The 18,986-nt window shown below is 44.9% G+C and overlaps 5 protein-coding genes across 5 annotated transcripts; 3 read left to right on the top strand and 2 right to left on the bottom strand.

Annotated features, from left to right (window-relative positions):
* Positions 1-6,179: 6,179 nt before the first annotated feature.
* On the top strand, positions 6,180-7,083 carry BROUX77_007290 (uncharacterized protein; the record flags this gene model as incomplete). Its single annotated transcript, XM_073752369.1, has 2 exons — positions 6,180-6,375; positions 6,443-7,083. 2 exons carry the CDS (start codon positions 6,180-6,182, stop codon positions 7,081-7,083), a joined length of 837 nt encoding a protein of 278 aa, XP_073602701.1.
* Positions 7,084-7,508: 425 nt separating this feature from the next.
* On the bottom strand, positions 7,509-8,717 carry BROUX77_007289 (uncharacterized protein; the record flags this gene model as incomplete). Its single annotated transcript, XM_073752368.1, has 1 exon — positions 7,509-8,717. The coding sequence occupies one exon, from the start codon at positions 8,715-8,717 to the stop codon at positions 7,509-7,511; it is 1,209 nt and encodes a 402-aa protein (XP_073602700.1).
* A 3,177-nt stretch (positions 8,718-11,894) lies between these two features.
* BROUX77_007288 (uncharacterized protein) lies at positions 11,895-12,431 on the top strand (the record flags this gene model as incomplete). The annotated part of the gene is made up of 1 exon (XM_073752367.1): positions 11,895-12,431. One exon carries the CDS (start codon positions 11,895-11,897, stop codon positions 12,429-12,431), a length of 537 nt encoding a protein of 178 aa, XP_073602699.1.
* Positions 12,432-12,603: 172 nt separating this feature from the next.
* Positions 12,604-12,906, bottom strand: BROUX77_007287 (uncharacterized protein; the record flags this gene model as incomplete). Its single annotated transcript, XM_073752366.1, has 1 exon — positions 12,604-12,906. One exon carries the CDS (start codon positions 12,904-12,906, stop codon positions 12,604-12,606), a length of 303 nt encoding a protein of 100 aa, XP_073602698.1.
* A 5,339-nt stretch (positions 12,907-18,245) lies between these two features.
* BROUX77_007286 (uncharacterized protein) lies at positions 18,246-18,836 on the top strand (the record flags this gene model as incomplete). The annotated part of the gene is made up of 1 exon (XM_073752365.1): positions 18,246-18,836. The coding sequence occupies one exon, from the start codon at positions 18,246-18,248 to the stop codon at positions 18,834-18,836; it is 591 nt and encodes a 196-aa protein (XP_073602697.1).
* Between the last annotated feature and the right edge of the window lie 150 nt (positions 18,837-18,986).

Here is an 18,986-nt window from a genome sequence, read left to right as displayed (position 1 = left end):
GTCTTGTGTGCACTCCCATTTGTGTGATGTTCATTATGTCAGCCTTGTTCTCTTAACCCTACCCAATATTCATCAATGTGCAATGGCTACCAACAAGCCAAGCAAAAAACGAAGTCAACCAGTCTTCTAACTTTTCAAACAACCACCACACCTGCACCACGTCGTTCCAAAAAAAAAAATATGAATACTACAGCAACCAGTCCAGTGGTTTATCTTCACTTTTAAACACCTTTTGTTCATTTTAATGCAGTTCTCGTGAGTGCATCGAGCTGTGAAGACAGCCAATTGCCTCGATCACTTCCAATACGAGTATGCTATTCTCTGATTCAGCGGATCCCTGTTACTTCCCCACTGTTTCCTGAGTTGCACAGCAGCCTTGTTCGTCGAATTCTTTTTTCAAACAACTTGGACTTTTTCTCGACCGACCACCCCGTCCCGAATACTTTGCCGCATTTTGTCGCAGTTGAACTTTCTTTGAAATCTTCAAACAGCCACCACAACTGCAAATTTACTTCAAAAAAATCATGGTCTGTAATAGTTTGTCTCTTCAAGCCTCAGCTTCACTCTAATTCTCTTGTTTTCTTTTTTAATGTAGATCTCACCAGTGCATCCCAGTGCAAAGACACTCAATAGTTGCGACAGCTTCCAGGCCATGTCCACTAAAGCAACCACTGTAGCCACTGTAAATCGCTGTCGTGCCAGTCACATACAACTGATTTGGATTTTTTTTGCCAGCTTCAAAATGCATGTCTCAACAGGCTCTCACGATGCAGCCATTTCTGAGTCGTGCAATTCAGCAACTGGATGTGTGTCAAAAGTAAAAGGCAATTGTGTTGCACATCTGTTGCTATCCAGTTTTTAGTAAACATATAATTAATGGTGAATGCAAATACATGAAATAGCAGATGTATGGTTGATTACGTTGGTGTTGAACACCAAGTTGTTCAATCGTGATGTCGCAAAGTTAGTGTGTGCGTCAAGTAAAAGTGTGTGTGTAAGTGTAAGTGTGTCGTTGGGACTTGGACATCGTCAAGGGCACTTGCAAAAAAAAAAAAAGAATGCTGTACCAAGATATGGATGAATGGGATGAATTGTACATGGGTACATGTCAATTGCCAGGTCTGCTCAGCAACAAGACCAGGATACAAGATTTGTTTTTTTTCTGCAGGCAAATAGCCGAGCATAAACAAGCGGATCCAGCCAATCAGAGCTAGGCAGTCTTTAGCAAAAGTTGGGTTTAAAAAAAAAAGAATATTTGAAGTACCTTTAGTATGGAGAAGTGGGGTAAAAGGTACATGAATTAAAAAAAAAGATTAGTATGTGAAAAGCAGTTTTGTGTCAAAACTGGGCCAGGGCGGGTATATAGAACCGTCCCTAACGATAACGACCGCCCAACCGGCCTTGATCCGAACGCCCGATGACTCACCACGTTTGGGTCAATCAGGTAGGCCTCAGTTGTTCTACCCAGGCAGTATAAAGAGCTGCTGCTCTCTCCTAGTTTTAGTTAGTTCTTTCTTCTTCTCTCCATCGCAATATATCTGTTTCTGCCCTTCTACGTCCTTTTACGACTTGGCCCCTTACAAAATCTCATATCCGCTCTACTATGACGTCATAGTCTCAAATTTTTGAACTTCAAAATTTCCATGTCCGGGACAAGGGTTAGGGTTTACATGTAGGTCACATGATCGCTTTGCGTCTAGGGTTAGGGGTGTAGATCACATGACTCTACGCTTTCAGGGTTACATCTCTGATCACATGGTTCTCCAGATTTAGGGTTGGCCGCCTGAGCCACAATACAAACTATTGAATCTCACCACACTTGTTCATCCAACCCTCAATCCATCAACCATATCAACCCACTTACATCCCCTCATCGCCTTCATCTCCTTGTTCCTACTTGTATCACTGCTTTTTTGTCATTCCTCATCATATCTCGCAAACCCCGCTACTTGACAATCACCATCATTCTTCATTCTTCATTTCCTTCCAACCTATGCTTGTGTCATTCTTGCCCTGTCATTCATACCAACCACTACACTTGTCCACTTACTTACCCACTTACTTGTCCAACTATTCCTACACCCACGAGTCCACCTATCTATTAAACTACTTGTCCACCTGCTTGTCGACCTATGTAATAAACTACTTGTCAACCTACGTCCAAACATGATTGTCGAAGTGTGTGTTAAAGTACTTGTCGACCTGTCTGTCAACCTAATTGTCAACTTATCCTGCCACATATCCACTTAATTATCCTGCCTTTTGTCAACTTGCTTGTCAACTTGCTTGTCCACCTTGTTCTCAACTTGCTTGTCCTGATTCTTGATGACATACCTGTTAGACACCTTGTACGCCCATGTCCCACCATAAATCTCCTGTCAGTTGTTCACCTATTCCTGGTCCTCTTTGTCCATCCCCTTGTCCACACCATTGCCACATACTGCACACAATCTTGCCCTATGCCACTGTACCCCATGTCCTACCCTGTTAATCTGAATCAACCGACCGCAGCCTTATCCTATGCTCAACACTGAACCCCGCCATCACTTCCACTACCTGTAATCAGCCTTTGTTTTCCATATCTTCTGTCGCCTGTCAGTCTTGCCTTGCATCTCAAAACAAGAGAGTATATACTGTACCTACTGCCACTACAGTTGAATCTAAGTCCACGTACCACAAATATACTCCACTGTACTGTTTGTCGTTACACGCTAACAAACTGCATCGTCACTTCTTCAAACCCGTTAGTTCGTATCTGTTATTTACTGCAGTAGTCTGTTAAACAAAACCCTCGCCTTAGTTCATTTTTGCCTCAGTCTGCCTGTCTGGAATCACACAATCTGCACTTTGTTTTGTTATCTTGAATGTCTACGTGTCTATAACTTGATTCCCGGAAACACCGCCCCGACCATCACCAGACGTTTACCATCGTTGCACATCAGCTACTTGTATCTAGCGCAATCAAATCAAATAATATCAGTAAGCTCAATGACGTTGGGCCATCCCTCGAGTTCACTTTGATTTCTTTATTTAAATCTCCACGTGCTTGTCACTTGCCTTACGGGATCACTGCCTTGACTACTACCACACGTTGAACTTCACTGTACCTCAACGATTTATAGCCCGGGAAATTAGACTGCATTAATAGGCTGAGCATTGTCTAGCTATCCCCCGAGTATACTTTGGTGTCTCACTTCAAATGTCCTCACGTTCGTAACTTGACTTCAATGATCACCACCCCGATGCCCACCACACGTTGAGCTTCACTGCATGCGGACCACTGATCTCCAGTGCAAGCAAATTATACAAATAAGCCCATCAAGGCTAGGCTATCCTCTGCATGTATTTTAATTTCCTGCTTTCATCGTGTTCATGTCTGTGGCTTGACTGACGAGATCACTTCTCTTAACAGCAAGCATCCTGCGTTCGACCTTACTACACTTCAATTACTCATCGTCAACGTGGTTGGGGTATATCAATGAACTCACCAAAGTTTGTCCACTTTGCCAGTATGCTTGGCTTTCCCAGTTTAAATCGCCTGATTTCTTTAACTTGGTTATTAGAATCACAGGCCCGATCACCACCACACGTCCGACGTCACTGCACCTCAACCGCTTGTTCCCTGCAGAATCCAATTATACCAATAGCCAGATCTTGCTCGGGCCATTCCCTAGGTCTGTTTTTATTTTCGTGGTGCAGTGTCGTCATGTCGTCAAATCAATTTCGGCGTCTCCACCCCGTGCATACCCCGGGTCATCCCACCACGTTCGCCTTCACAGCACATGAGTTACTTTTCGCCTCTACATTTCAATTATACTGATAGTTTTCTCTCATTCCGTTGGTTTCCCGAGTCTAGTTTACTTTTCTTCTTGCAATGTCTCCGTCTTTCGAAATGGATTTTGGCATCACCACCACGTACACACCTCCGGTCACCACAACCGTTCACCGTCACTGCAACACGACCACTTGTTACCCGTGCGATCCAATCATACTAATGGCCTTCCCTCGCTCTGTTTATATTTCTAGTATACTTTTATTCTCGTCGTGCAGTGTCTTCATCACTCAAATCCAATTTCTGCATCTCAACGCTCGACACGGCTACGAACACCGCAACACGTTTGCCGTCACAGCTCAACCACCTCTTGTCCCCTCTGTAATCCAATTGGTTTTTCTTGTGTATTTTAATCGGCTCATCCTCCGAGCATCGTCTTTCTTTCGTCGTGCACACTCCCTGTCTCGTCAAATCAACTTTCGTATCACCACCGCGTTCGCTGCTTCGAACATCACGACACGTTTACCGTCACAGCACATCGACCACTTGTCGCCTAGAAAATCCAATTATACCGGCGTGTGTGTATCAAGCAGTTCATGCTCTGTGCCTAGCCTTTCTTTTGTAATTTCAATCCTGTGTTGATCGCAACTTGACTTCCGCATCACCACCCCGCTCACTACCCCGATCACCACAACACGTCTGCCTTCACTGCATCCCAACCACTTGTCACCTGCACAATCAAATTACGCCGATATGCTCCCCCAAACTAGTTCATTCTCCGAGTATAATTTGCCTTATTGCCTTATCACTCGTCATAATTGTCACTTGCCTTGATCTCACATCCGTTGCTCAAAGGAGATATTAAATTCCGGCCACCACCCAACTCTCGCCTGTGACACTTTACCAGCACCAATATCAATCTCCAGACTATACTCAATGTCCCTTTTGTATCTTCGGACACATCTTGCTTTGTCTCTGTAACTATGTCTTCTTCAACTCGATGTTGTGATCTACCAATTGTCTTGTGTGCACTCTCATTTGTGTGATGTTCATTATGCCAGCTTCAGGCGCATCCTGGCAGGGGTGCAACATAGCAGAAGGGTGGAACCCCAACACGCACTCATAACTCACATGCTTCTGATGTCGTATGCCAATCTAGGGCTGCACAGCCAACGTGCTCAGCAGCTCGCCGAGATGGGTCATGTCGACCTCGAGCACGAGGAGGAGGAGCGCACTCTTGGGGAGCTCGAGGCCGTGGGTCTCGTCGAACGGAACCACACAAGTAATTGCGCTTTATTTCTTGTTCCTGTATAACAATTTCTACAGCTAACTATACCTTTATCTGCCAGAGATTTTCTCAAAAACCAGAAATCTTCAACCAGTCAGGATTGAACGTCAACAATGGTGCGCCCCGGGCTCTCAGTCCCACCCCGCCCCTCAAACTGTCGCAGATAAGCCCTGAGCAATCGTTAGGCTTCTGGACAGCCAACAACTCGAGGCAAGGTGCAACACCAAAATGTTTGGTGAAGGTGATTCTTGGCTTTTGTGGCCAGCCTGCGTGGGGGCGAGAAGGGGTTGATCGATGGGATTGCGTCGTGCCGAATGTCGAGGTACCGACATGCTAAGTTTAATAACAGTTTAATAGTTGGATTCCTTTGTCGCGAAGCGCCGGCCCATAGCCTGTATGACAGATGTAGTATAGTTACGTACACACACAACTATGTACATACATACATTTACGTTGTAGGGTTGGGCGCAAGCAAAAAGAAGCACAGCCGTTAGGGACTACGCAATTGCACGAAACATCACTGGTTAAAGAGTTAGTTAACTAACTAGTGCTTTTGCATCTGTGTTTTGCCTTGACAGACTGGGGCTTTTTTTCCCTCGTATTCACAACCAACTATTGGTACTAGGCATCCGAATTCCATTTTCTCGACCTGAACCAAATCTTTGCGTTTAAGGCACAAGTTCATGTCTGCATTCCCGTGGTGTAACGCCTATTCGGAATTAGCATCGATCCCTTGACAGCAAGGGTTTTATCCATACACGCAGACCAATTAAGCTTCTACGCTAGTTCCAAGACTGGTTGATCGTGTAATCCTGCGATCAGTTGGGAACCCTCGTAACTGCTCAAATACGCGTATTGATGTATTGAAAAAACCTGTCTCGTTTGGGTTGTTGTCTGCCTGTTTTGTTACTAGAAGAACCTCCACAAGTTCATACATTTATCTACTTGTACATACAGAATGTAGAGGTATATCTATCATGCCGCCATGCTTTCTCCCCTTGAGCAAATATCCTCAAGCAACTTATCGACATCTCTCTTCTCCATCCATATGCAGCAAGGCTTTCCTTTTTTCACCTGACACTTTCAAACTATTCATTACACCACACCACTCTAGATATCATGACGAACTCAATGATGAAGCCCGTTCCCGGGGTTGAACCTACAGCTGGTGGCTACTACCTCTGGAGGTATCTCCCAAGCCGGGCCGCGGCCGCGATCTTTGCGGTGCTTTTTGCGTTCTCTCTGGCGTATATCACATGGAAGATATTCAAGACTCGCGCCTACTTTTGCATTGTTTTTGCCATTGGTTGCCTCTGTAAGCCTCTTCCTACGTCGTGCTTCAAGCTCTCAGGCCCTTGCTCAAGCTAACCCTTGTATGCCAGTCGAAATTATCGGCTATGGAACCCGCGTCAGTGCGCATAATCAGACGGGCAGCGTTATGCTTTATGCCATGCAGAACACCTTTATCCTGATTGCACCAACTTTCTTCGCGGCGTCCATTTACATGACTCTTGGGAGAACTATTGTCAGCGTTAACGCCGAGAAATATTCTCCCATCAGACCTACGCGCTTAACCAAGACCTTTGTGACAGGCGATGTCTTGTCTTTCTTCATCCAGGCAGGCGGTGCTGGCCTGCTGGTCGCGCAAAGCTCGGATTCCGCCAAGCTCGGCGAGCAAATCATCATTGTTGGTTTGATCGCGCAGGTTATCCTTTTTGGCCTGTTTGGTGCTGTGGCTGTTGTTTTCCATCGCAGAATCTCCAAATACCCCACGCCGGACTCCCTAGATAGCTTCGTTCCGTGGCGAGAAACACTTGTCATGCTTTACGCCGCAAGTGTCTTAGTCATGATCCGGTCAATCTTCCGTGTCATCGAGTATGTGCAAGGTCACGATGGCTATTCTTTGTCACACGAGTGGACACTGTATGCTTTCGATACAGTGCTGATGTTCTTGGTTACTGTGTTATTTGCATGGAGATTTCCAAGTAGACTGAGACCCAGAGAGTCTATTCCTATGAAATAGACGGGCTAGCTGGGGTGGGCGTACTCAGGGGATAGGGATGAGGAGTGGGAGTATTCGGCTTATGATTGGTGTTTTTCGGTTCTTCTAGGCGAAATATTGGCAGCAGCGCAGCTACAAATGCAATAGAAACACATGTACAAGTGCAAGTAATTATGCACGTCATGTAGTGTTCTTGGGACTTTTATTTCTCTTATAATGACTATCATGTTGTGTTGCGAGGCGCCTAGGGTTACCCGGCCTGGAAGACCCAAGCTGCCACGAAGAACATAATGTACTTTTCTTTGATAGTTACTCTTTTGATGTTTATGGTTTTTCTAAATAGATTGAATTTTACTGTTGAATAGATTGAATTTTACTGTTGAATAGATCAATTCTATATGTTCCTACATATGCAACTAAGTACCAACTGTACTAATTGCACTGTACTATGTACCTGGTCTATAGATAGTATTGCGCCCTATGAGTGAATTGGGCCATAATAACCAATGTTCCCAATGAGATCCCAAGTGTGCTGTGATAGCTTCAATCAAGTACTGACCACCATCAGCAAACATCCAGAAACTGCGGCTCTGATAGAGCATGGTTGCATAAAAGGCAAGAATCACAAGAGCTTCTGGGCGGCGCTGCTTAAGAAGCTCGATGTATTCTTTGTTGACAGTGATGCAGAATGTTGAGGGGCCCCCTGCTGGCTGGGTAATATTTTGGTGTAGTGTGTGGTGAAGATTGAGACATGAATGGAGGGTTGATATTGCCTTGTTATATGTCTCAAGTGAGGAAGGATCTAAATGTGACTGGTTAACCATATCATAGAGAATCTTTACCTCTTCCTCAAAGCCCCGTCCGTTATGAAAGGCGTCTTCAACCTCCATGATGGATGCCTTTAGACTGGAGTTGCGGATTGTGCTCCACGAGTTGCCCGTCGTTGTGGAAACACCCCGGTGTAGCGTCATATACTCCATGAATTGGTCAAGAAAAATGCTGAAGTTGCCTGGCCGTTTTCTCAAAGAATCATGCAGAACATGCAGGCCGAGAAGGGAAGAGAACATGAATCTGGGCAGGCGGGAGATTTCCGGAGGATCATCCTTGGATTTAATGAAAGATGATAGGCCTCGTGTCTGCAAGGCGGTTGCTTGCTGTAGATAGTTGGGCTGTTCGGGATGACAGTGGGCGAGATGTAGGGCAGACATGGCCAGCAGTTCGTTCATCAGGTATGGAGTTCGTAGAGCATGCTGGATGACGGTTTTAGCAGGCTGTGACGAGGAGCACTGCGGTATCATGGCGGTATCCAAGAGTTCATGGGCATGGTGGAAAAGGGATAAGTGCTCCAGGGTAAAAGTATCCGCCTCGTCAGCGACACCCGCTGCGCTTGGTTTAAAGGCCAGGGACTCGGTAGGTGGCGATGGATTGGAAACACAGCTGTCGGGGCTAGGGATGTTTGGGAGATTCCTCAAGGCTGGAGAGTGGGATCTTGATGGGCCATCTGTCTTGTATTCGCAGGTGCGGCCAGCGACGGAGCAGTTGATACAGATTGGCCGTGTCTCATCGCACTTCATGTGGCGGCCCTTGCAAGTACGGCAGCCATTTCGGGACTTGCGGTGCGAACGGCGGGGCTTGACGGGAAGCGCGGCGTTCATGGAATGGTGTGTATGAGCTGTGCGTGCATGTGGGTGTTGTGAATGAACAGGATGTTCATATGACTGGCTGACTTGCTGATGGGGGGCCCTTTAATGTAATACGAGTATTCGGCTTTCGGCAGGATTACTCAGAATACGCGTATTAGAAATACGCGTATTTGCGCTAGTATGGGACATGTACCTAGCTTTGTATCGCCCGATTCCGTTTATGTACATATATGTACATACACATGTCTGCGCTTGTGTCGATAACAATACACACCAGACTGTGTAGTTGGATCTAGGCAACCAACATCGTGAACCGGACATAGCTTCCCGTTGACAGGCGGCTCTTGAGCAAAATGTGGTAGCTTGGCAATCAAAGGAGCATCAAGCAATCTTGAAAAATGGCAAAATTTTCCGAGTTTGTCGCAGCCCCAGCATTTGGATGGGAGTGCCAATACGTACCCAGTCCTACCCCTCGTGCTAGTTCAGGGATGGAGCGCTAGCTGGGAAATCGGTTTACAGAGAAAGAGAACCTGGGGGCTTTGGCGGCTGTTAAGCGCACTAGGACCCGAGAACTGTCGTTCCTTTCGGGTTCGCCTCTACACGAAGCGTCAGCGCAGTCTCCTGTGGCGCATGTGGCGGTTGTGGCTGCGAGTTATAAAGACCAAAGGCTTGCGTCTTGCGAGGCTGGATAAAGGCCATCACTACGTAGTACTTGAATCTGAGCCTGACATTACTTTAAAGTCGGTCAGACATTTCCGCCAATTTGTTTTGATTTGTCAGGCCACATGTCCCGAGTGAGTTCGGGTATGCATATGTACAGGTTTGGAACTTGGCGTGCGAGTAGCAGGCCTGTTGTGGTTGGTGACCATGGAATTAAGCTCCTTGAGATGTAGGAACGTGATAATAACTTAGTCGCATTTGATGTCCCCATCGATGCACTTGCCTTGACTTGACTTCTTGCCGTAATTTTCTCGTATAATTATGTTATGAAAACTTGACTAGTTAGTTACAAGTGTATAGTTGTAGATAGTCATCCGTATCTTTCGTATTGTTATCTGGAGGATTGTTTGGAGTGGAATAAAGCTTAATTCAACACCCGTTCGGAGTTATCGTCCCATTTACGAATCAAATCACAGGCTAAACTTGCTCTTGGTGGCTAAAGCAATGTGGTCAAAGCGAATGATGGATAACTCTTACGTTTTATCAGGGCTTTTCATTGCTCCGTTGTAGTTAGAATTAATCACCAGTTGTTACTTTTTCTCTGAATTGGGATTGGAAGTTGCATAGCTAGTTCTCCCAAATTTGTAGCTGGTGTGAATATGCCATAAGTCGAGATGTATGCATCCATCTACATCGCAGGTATCTTAGGGCATACATGCGTACCAGAAGGGTCTGCCTACACACTGACAAATTCTTAGCTATAGCTTCTATTACTCACAATCTCTGACTCGAAGTATAGAAGCCTACAATAGACGAAGGCTTCGTTCTACCTCCCAAATCTTCAAAGGGAGTTGAGGAATAGTCTAGGCATATCTTCAAAATCACTGTACATGGGTAGGTAGGATGTAATTCAGCACCAGATGAGTTCAGTATGCCAAAGTAACAGCAAGCCAGAACAGCCTTTGTAGTGCAACCATTCACCTGTAAAAAAAGAAGAAGAAGAAGAAAAGGAAAACAAAGCCTGCTAGATGACATGTTTATAGCCCATAACTGCTGCTTAAAAATCGGCCAGAGAGTTTTGGTTTAATGGACTCCGAAGCCGTGTCTACATTCTAAAAAAGGCTACATTCACTTGAGCAATGATTTGATTTGTATTTCCCTATTAGCATGTCTACTTGCGAGGACGGTTTCTCGGGGCTTTTAGAGACTACTCATAAATCTTGGTGCATCGAAGGTTGGTCAATGCTGGCATTCAACATGATTGTTAACTACCTAATTGATAATCTCTCATTGCTAGGGTTGCTCTCTAATTGGGGCTACGTGGTAATACGGTCGTTCTCAAGCTTGGAGCACAAGATTGGGCCTCATTGTCCGTTCTCCGTCATCACCCACAATATGGATCGTTGTTTGGCTCACAATTCTCAAAAACTTTATGATATCGCCCAGGTCTCAATTGTGGCAGTGGTGTGATTCTTCTCCCCTAAAGGAAAACTTTCCGCTTCTATGCCGGTTTTTTCATGCCACTGAAACCTTCGAGAAAAATTTACAACACAATGAAATCCGCGCATAATTCGCTTTCATATTCTACCCTCAAAAGTCCCCTTGGCAAACGGAAGTTCTAGTATGTTCTCAACTCTTTCTTTTTCTTCTTGGTAAGCAAATGTAATACTAAAACTTCGAGTAATTTTTAAAGCGGCCCATACACACAGATGATCTTCGCCATCTGTGTACACGATGGATAATCGTGCATCTTCTTGACAACACATTGAAAGAATGAAGTGAACGGTTATATTTCCGCCGTATTATGCCACCCCAGACTTCAGTATTTCCAAAGTTTGTAACACGACTAGTTGGAGGTTCCATCTACATACCTGTACAAGAAAAATACACTGTGTATGTATGCAACCTTGGAAGTGAGGGTAATGGAGGATGGGAACGTGCGCGAAGGTCGCCGGGTGGTCATGTGAAAGCGATCGACTAGTGTTCCTTGCTTCTCTCGATCGACATTCACGGCCCATACATTCTAGAATGTTTTGCTAAATTCCGAGAGAGATCTCGGGTACTCCAAGTAGATAACTAACCATATTTAGAAACTTCAACGGAATATGCCTAACTAGATAGCTAATGCTTGTGTTTAGGTCACTGAAATTGCCGAGCACGTGGAGACAGGTAACTAAGACAATTACAAATGTTACAGTGAAGGTAGCTTTGGATGTCATATATGAATTCTCAAATGGACGGTATACCTGGGAGCGGTTTTCTATGTAAGCTTCTACAAGAACTGGGTATATAAGGTCGACACAAGGCTTAGTCTTGGTCTCAGTCTCGCACATCCAGAGCATTCTATTTAGTATAACCTCGATACTTCTCTCCATATCACACTTCTCATTCACACGATCTTCGTTTCTTCCAATCACCACTCCTGCATTTCCATACCAAATAAACATACTTCCTCTATAAACACAAATACACCTATGAAATATGTTTGTCCCATGGATCCTAGCCATAATCCTTCTCTTCTCTCGAGAAATGCTTGGTTCCTTGTCTGTTCCATTAGATCTACGGCTGACAATGGATACTCAAGATGATGGATGGATCATTGCTTCTAGCCTAAATGGGTTTTATACCGAAGTCTTTGTTTCTGAAGATGAGGGCTATATGCTGATTTCGAATATGATCCAAGACAGGCAATTCACAAATGCTGAGGGTCTACTATCCATCTGGAAGCTCCAGACTAGAACCACCGCCAGAAACTTGAATTACATCAAGTTTGTGGACATTACCGATGAGTCCGCTCAGGAAGCGCTTGACGATATTTGGAAATTTCACCGGATCGATATCGTAGGAGATGAAGATATTGGTGAAAGCACAATCTACAGGCCTGTTCAAGACGATTCAAACTGGAAATGGAACACACTTCGTAATACTGGTATTGGAGGTGTTGCCGTGGATATTTGCGATAATTTTGCAGAGACCAATGGTTTCTACATCTCTTCGTTTGACTATGGAAGAGACGGTGGCCGCAATGGCAGATGGCTGCGTATCAACTTTGGCTCCCACAGCTAGAAAGATAGCGAAGAATTACATAATTTAATCTAGTCATCACATATTGTCGGAATATCACTTCAGACAGGAGTCAACCCACACTAGGTCTGTTGTGAAGTTATCACTGGAGACCCACTTTTAGTACAAGCCAAGTTGCCCAACAGCCAAGTCTAGTTGTGGCTAGATGGAAGAACTAAAATGTCGCCTTTGCAGAGCCAGCACTTAGGCTGACGCGGATATTCAGATCCTCAACCTCGAGAATCTCAGCAGCGCGCTTCTCGTCAACTGTCTCAGACTCGCCATCGACGAACAACTTGAGCCTGGCTGAGCCATCAGTCGGCACGAACGACACACTCGTGTTCTCAGGCACAACAACCTCGACATGAGTCTCTGAGTGGCCTGGCTCACTGACCAATGCGTAGCCCGTACCACAGAGAATGCGACTCCAGTTGGCGCCCTTGCCATACAGGACCGTCTCGACGAGTGGCGAGCGCATAATGGCGCTGGCAACAGACCGTACGGCAGCTTCACTAGCCGCATCTACGACGTTGATAGCCACAAATTTAGTAGCGCCCTACCGTCACGCACAATCAATTAGGCAAAATCAGCCGAGAAGGCGACAACCACGGCACATAGGGCCAGACAGTCGGTTGAAATGGCCGAGACAGTGGGACCGCCAACGGCATTGTTGGCGAAGAAAGCCACGGTGTCGCTGATCGATGTGTCGCCGTTAATGGTGATGCTGTTGAATGAGCGGTCAACAGCATATTAGAGTAGCGGCTTAATAAGCTCGGGCGCCACAGGCGCATCAGTCGTCATAGCCCTTAGCATGGTTACCATGTTGGGATGGATAAGGAGGGCCAGCATACACACTGCCAGATTAAAGCCCGATTTAGTAGTCAAGTCCAAGAATGTTCGCGTTTTAGCGGGGTGATCTTTCAACCATTCCAACAGAGCAAGTACTTTTTGGCCTAGTTATCGTAAGTCATATAGTTATTCAAATGTGGAGGCTTGTTGATCCTGGCGCCTTGCAACAATAAGCGCTGTGCCTGGAACAATGTAGCATGAAGTCTGGCTCTTTCTATACTTATACGACATGCATGGTATTTCTATGTAACACCAGTTTATAGCACATGTAGACTACTCTGCTGTGGCTGGCCGGGTTGGATCCGATATGACTTGTCGCTGATGACCAAGACATGGAATTATAGGTACGCTATCATGTCGAAACCCACCTGGCTATAAGTACTGCAAGGTAACCTTTAATCACAATCAGGCGCATGGGTTTCAGACAGATTCTTTCATGAGTGTCTACGACCTTTTGCATCAGCCGTTGAAGTGATGTTGATGATCAATGGTGTTCATGAGGTCGTTCAAAATCCCCAGCCTGCTTGGGGGTTACACGAGCATAACCTTGGGGGACCTAAGCATGTTGTGTACTTTGAATGTAGGCAAACTGGACGTTCTGCCAACTCAGAGGTCAATCTAAAACGATAAGTGACTTCTCATGCCCCGAATACCAAATGGTTTCGTGAGCCAGGGCTGGTCTTCTTCATGCTTATGAGTATAAGGGATCCCATCGGCGGTGTTCTTGAGTCTGCTTTTGACGATGGTTATGTTTCACAATCACTTCTACCGAGGGTTAGTAAACCTTGACTATACCCAACGGGCCTTGCTGCTGTATGCTGACAGTTGGCGCTATTCTCAACACTGTAAGACTTTGGGCAGAGAAGGCATTTATTGTGGGTTAGAACATTATACTCACAGTATCTAGGTTTTGCTTCTTTGACATGTCCAGATCAACTTATCCCGCACTGGAACTGATTGTTGGGTTACATCTCCGCAATCACAGTCCTATAGCCGAGTTTCGTGAAAAGCCTGAATATACCACCTACCATTGGTGTATCATGACCAACACCAAAGAAGATTGGACTCACGGGGCAAACATGTATCATGCGAACAATGAAAGAAAGATTGACCCTGTTGCATTTGAAGAGCTGGATATTTTGAAGTGGGGTTTTCATGTAAGAAGTAATTATGATGCACGTGGGAGTCAGCGGATTGTCGCATACATCGTGATTGGCGAACTGCCCCAAGGAGTCTCTGAGCACATATTATACAACTTGCTCAAAGCTGTACCCTTGTCACTAGAAAACAACAACTCCAATAACACTTGTGTGAAATGGATCCAAAATGCAATCCTTGCATTGCAAAATGCCAACTTCATACAGCCTTTTGATATCGACAAGTTCCAAAGATGGGCTGTGCAAGTTGCCGACGAAAACACGATTGATGGTTCCGGCTTAAGAAACCTTCAACGGTGCTATTACCAACGGGATTCCAATATTTAGTATTGGAAGTATAGGAATTTTCGGGATGGCGCAATAGTTCGGTTGGACGTGGGCATACATGAACGAGCTTCTTTTTATCAGTTTCCATGAATTGAAAGTTGAGAAAACATAGACGTCAACAAACTCGAGTACGCAAGCTTCAGAATATTATTTTACTATGTGACACGTTGTGACGAAAAAAAAAGAAGATAGATTGGCATGATGGCTAACTCCCGGTTGAGGTCATGACTTTGAAACAGCTCCATCATATTAGACATTTTTTGATATTTTCCTTCTTCCTTTCAATGTCTAGTGCTAACCCCAGTGCTCATTCACTTCGTATTTGTATGACTAGTGAACTAGTTATAGTTATTAACTATGCCAGATAGAATGAGACTGGAGAACAAGAAGAGTAGAAGAATCAACCGAACTTTCGTGCATTACTTGCAACTAAGCACGATACGACGTCCACTCCGTGCTTTCCCTCGCAATTAGGACAAGAACCAGCCTACACATATACACTAGTTAGTTATTGTGAAAACTAAAGACTAAAAGTTATGGAATGGACTCAACATGAATGAACGCGAATAATTATCTCTCGAGGAGTAGAAATGATAGAAATTTCCTACACACCGTTTGCACATTCTGCTATTCTTTATTCAGGTTTATATTCCCTCACATTTATTTTCTCCCTCATAATCAAATTATCTTCTTGTTGTTATCGTTTCTTTTGATAGGTATGCTATGACGACACTGTTGGACACTGGGATTCATTGCAAGTACAAATGGGGACAATATTTCCCGCTGTCATTCCAATTGAAGTAATTCGGCGGAATTTCGTGTGTTTCTCAAAGTCATCATGGCCCGTCCACGGAGTTGACCAAGTCTAGCTGTAGATCTGTGCTGATCTTGTTGGCAGTAAGTGTTTTATGGAGTGGCCCTGAAAAAGTAAGGGTATATAGCGGGCTATTGCTCCGCTGACGATCCTCCCGATATGACAGTTTCCAATCAATTGGTCACATCCAAGCTTTGACTCGGGTGCTAAAAGTTTGGCTACATATGTACATATGTTTGTATATACATACATAAATTTTCCTCCATCGCCCTACGGCCTCAAAGTTTAAGTCGTGAGTATGATGAGCAAGATACATGTACTTCATACGCCCGTGCTCCCTCGCTAATTGAGGAACAGGAGGTTTGGCATGGTGTCATAACTACATCATTAAGAATAATCATTTGACATTGGGAAAAGGCAACCCCTACCATGTTTGATGTTGTTCACCTGTCGCATCATTTCATATTGGGCTCACCGCACTGGGGAACAAGTCAAGCCACTTCACCAAATTTGTCAGTCAGTCTTGTCGCAAAAGATAGTAGATCATCTACTGGCGCCTTATTATCTCAGAAGCTCTCAATGTCTAAGATCCCGCAAGTTGCTGTAACCTTGAGTCTTGTTCGACTAGGAAAATGTAACCTGCATTTATGGTTTGCCTTGACTCGGCTATAGCTAATGTCTACACATAGTTATCACCAAGATCAAACAACATCAAATTGGTTACCAACCATATATTTAATGCCCTCGACTCGGTACGCCGATTAGTTTCTATTTTTTTGTGATGGCGCAGTTTGCCCAACCCTCGATAATTAAATAAATAGTTTTATGAATGTCAATGGGAGTGTTTATCAAACACTCGCATGCTCACCTGACCAGACGGATCCTGGTAACCTGCTAGCGATAGTGCCAACTGCCGGCATCCTCCATCCCGGATTGTCTTGGTGATTGATGCCTCCTAGTTTGAAAGTGGCTATAGACGGCAGTTTCGAAACGAATCCTTCATCACTTTGTTCCTTCGCTATATTTAACACTACTCGCTTGTTTCCATTGAACATCTAACTACTGTTATTTCTTAGTAGGACGACGGTAACGAAACTGGTGTGTTTTCAACTCCATAGAAATATCAATGGGTTTCTCAGCCATTGTCCATCTCGTTTTTAGCACTATAGCCGAGCGGTTAAGGCGCCGTCCTGGTGTCACATGCCAAGTATCCCTCGCGAACAGACCAAGGCCTGGATCTGCTCTGACAACATCGCCGCGGTGAAACGGCCCATTTCCCCGGACCTCAAGCTTGGGACCTCTGAAGTGGACCTCCAGAGGGTCCAAATCAATTGCCCGGGATGGTTACACTTGTCCACACCGGTCACGAACAAGACCCTGGCCAGACGGAGCTCCCGTTGTGGATGCGATTTAGGACCCTGGTCACTCCAATATTCTGACGTGTGCCCAGATTTGCTCGCCCGTAGACAGGCTGACGAAGGTTTTCATTTTTTCATAGTTGACAGCTCCGCAAGTGTCTGCACTCGCCTCACGCCAAGCTGTGCGGTGCAACTTGTGTAGCTTAATCATGCTAAATTAAGCCAACTCAGACCGACCATTAAAATGAAATAGGCATCAAACCATGCGGAGAAAGCGTTGACAGGATCTTATTGGTCTGTGTTTGCCCTAAAAAAAACCATATGATATCTTTCTTATATATTAGTCATGTTAATAAAGTCAAGTCAGAGTTCAAAAAGTCTGTGCGGATTGTCACGATGAAAGATCCACAGTCATGGGTATATTAGCCGAGGCTTTACTTTATGTCGTCGTCCCATAATATTGAATATGAACAACGCCATGAATGCCACAGTACACACGTCAGTATATACTGCATACATCAAGATGCAATAAGTACATGCACGCACTTAATTATAGATACTTGTGTACATTATAACCAAACACATTCAACTTATTCGAGTAGGTGTGTGCTCCCCTCCATGCGAATATTCCCGTGCGGCCAGTAACCCACGCGGTATGCACTGATCTATTCTTCCCCTCGAGCACGGAATCTAAGTGACATTTCCTACATTCTCCGCACCAAGTGAACAGTAAACGGACCTGTGTATCCCCAACGACGCCGCCAACGAAGGTTCACCAAGTATACTGTGTAGATGAAGCTTTTAGTAAAACAGGTACAAGTATCACAAGTTCAGACATTGATAATTCGAGAGTCTTTAGATTAAACAGTAACTACATGTAGCTAATCATATATGATACCACTTAGGGAGATATATGTCCAAGGGGTCATAGCGGGCTTGGTTGAAAATTCATTGTCGTTCTTGTGCAAACCACAACCCATTTTGTCGACATGGTGGTGTCATGCACGAGGTTAGTATGATGGAGCACTATTATGTAAAAGGATTTGAAGGTCATCGCCATAACAGATCTAGAAATTCAAGTTAAATAGCAGCATATTTACTATTTAGGCATCATTGATCTAGTTAATAACAAACTGTTGTGGTATAAAAACCATTGCAACTCCAGCCTCAACACTTTTGTTTGAACAGCCACAACCCTCACACTTCCTCATCCTATCATTAGAGTAACTTGGCATATATTACTTACTCTCATTTTTACCCATCGTTTCAAATCCTTCATACCACCTCATCATTTACTATCAGCCTTGCAAAGATGGTTTCTTTCCGCACTCTAGCCACTGCTTTCCTTTGCACCCAGGTGTTTGCTGCTTCTTATGTGCGTGACACAGACAACCTAGGAATAATTATTCTCGGTACAGAGACTTCTAAGCTCCTAGCGCTGGGTCCTAAGGAATTCCAAACCGAAGTCTATCTTGACACCAGAGACTTTTCTATCGAAGTTGCCAGTATGTCTAACCCTAGTGGCAGCGGAGTGTCGGAGGCCGAGGCCTTGCTTGCTATCTGGGAAGAGCATACGAAGTATAGCCCCTGCTTTGTGCAACAGATCATGTACACCAAAATTAAGAATCAGGACGCCATCGAGGCTCTCAACTCAATTTGGAAAGATGAAGGCTATTCCGAAAATCCAGTCTCTACCGGCGAGGGTACTATCTACCGCCCTGACAGCATTAATTCGAGCCCGGAATGGACCAAGCTCTGCAACACACGATATGGAAGTGTCGCCATCGATGTCTGCAGTGACTTCAAGGAGACCCAAAATCTATACATCTCCTCGTTTAATTATGGAAAAGATGAAGCTAACGGTATATGGATACGTATCAACTTCGAGAGCACTGAGGTCTGACCAGGTAGCTACCTGCATTCAGTCACCGGACTATTTGAAGAGAGCAGGACAAAAGATCCCAACCTCCGCCGGGATTGGCTCACGACGATGGGCACAAAACACCGTTTAGCTCTGATGATGCCTATGGAAGCTTTCCTTTCACGCTTCTCG

This window comes from Berkeleyomyces rouxiae (assembly GCF_048999995.1).
Source record: "Berkeleyomyces rouxiae strain 22BRR77 chromosome Unknown BrBRR77_ptg000011l, whole genome shotgun sequence".
In the NCBI taxonomy this organism is placed as follows: Eukaryota; Fungi; Ascomycota; class Sordariomycetes; order Microascales; family Ceratocystidaceae; genus Berkeleyomyces; species Berkeleyomyces rouxiae.
The sequence above is the reverse complement of the archived record's forward strand: the minus strand, read 5'-3'. Positions and strand labels throughout refer to the sequence as shown.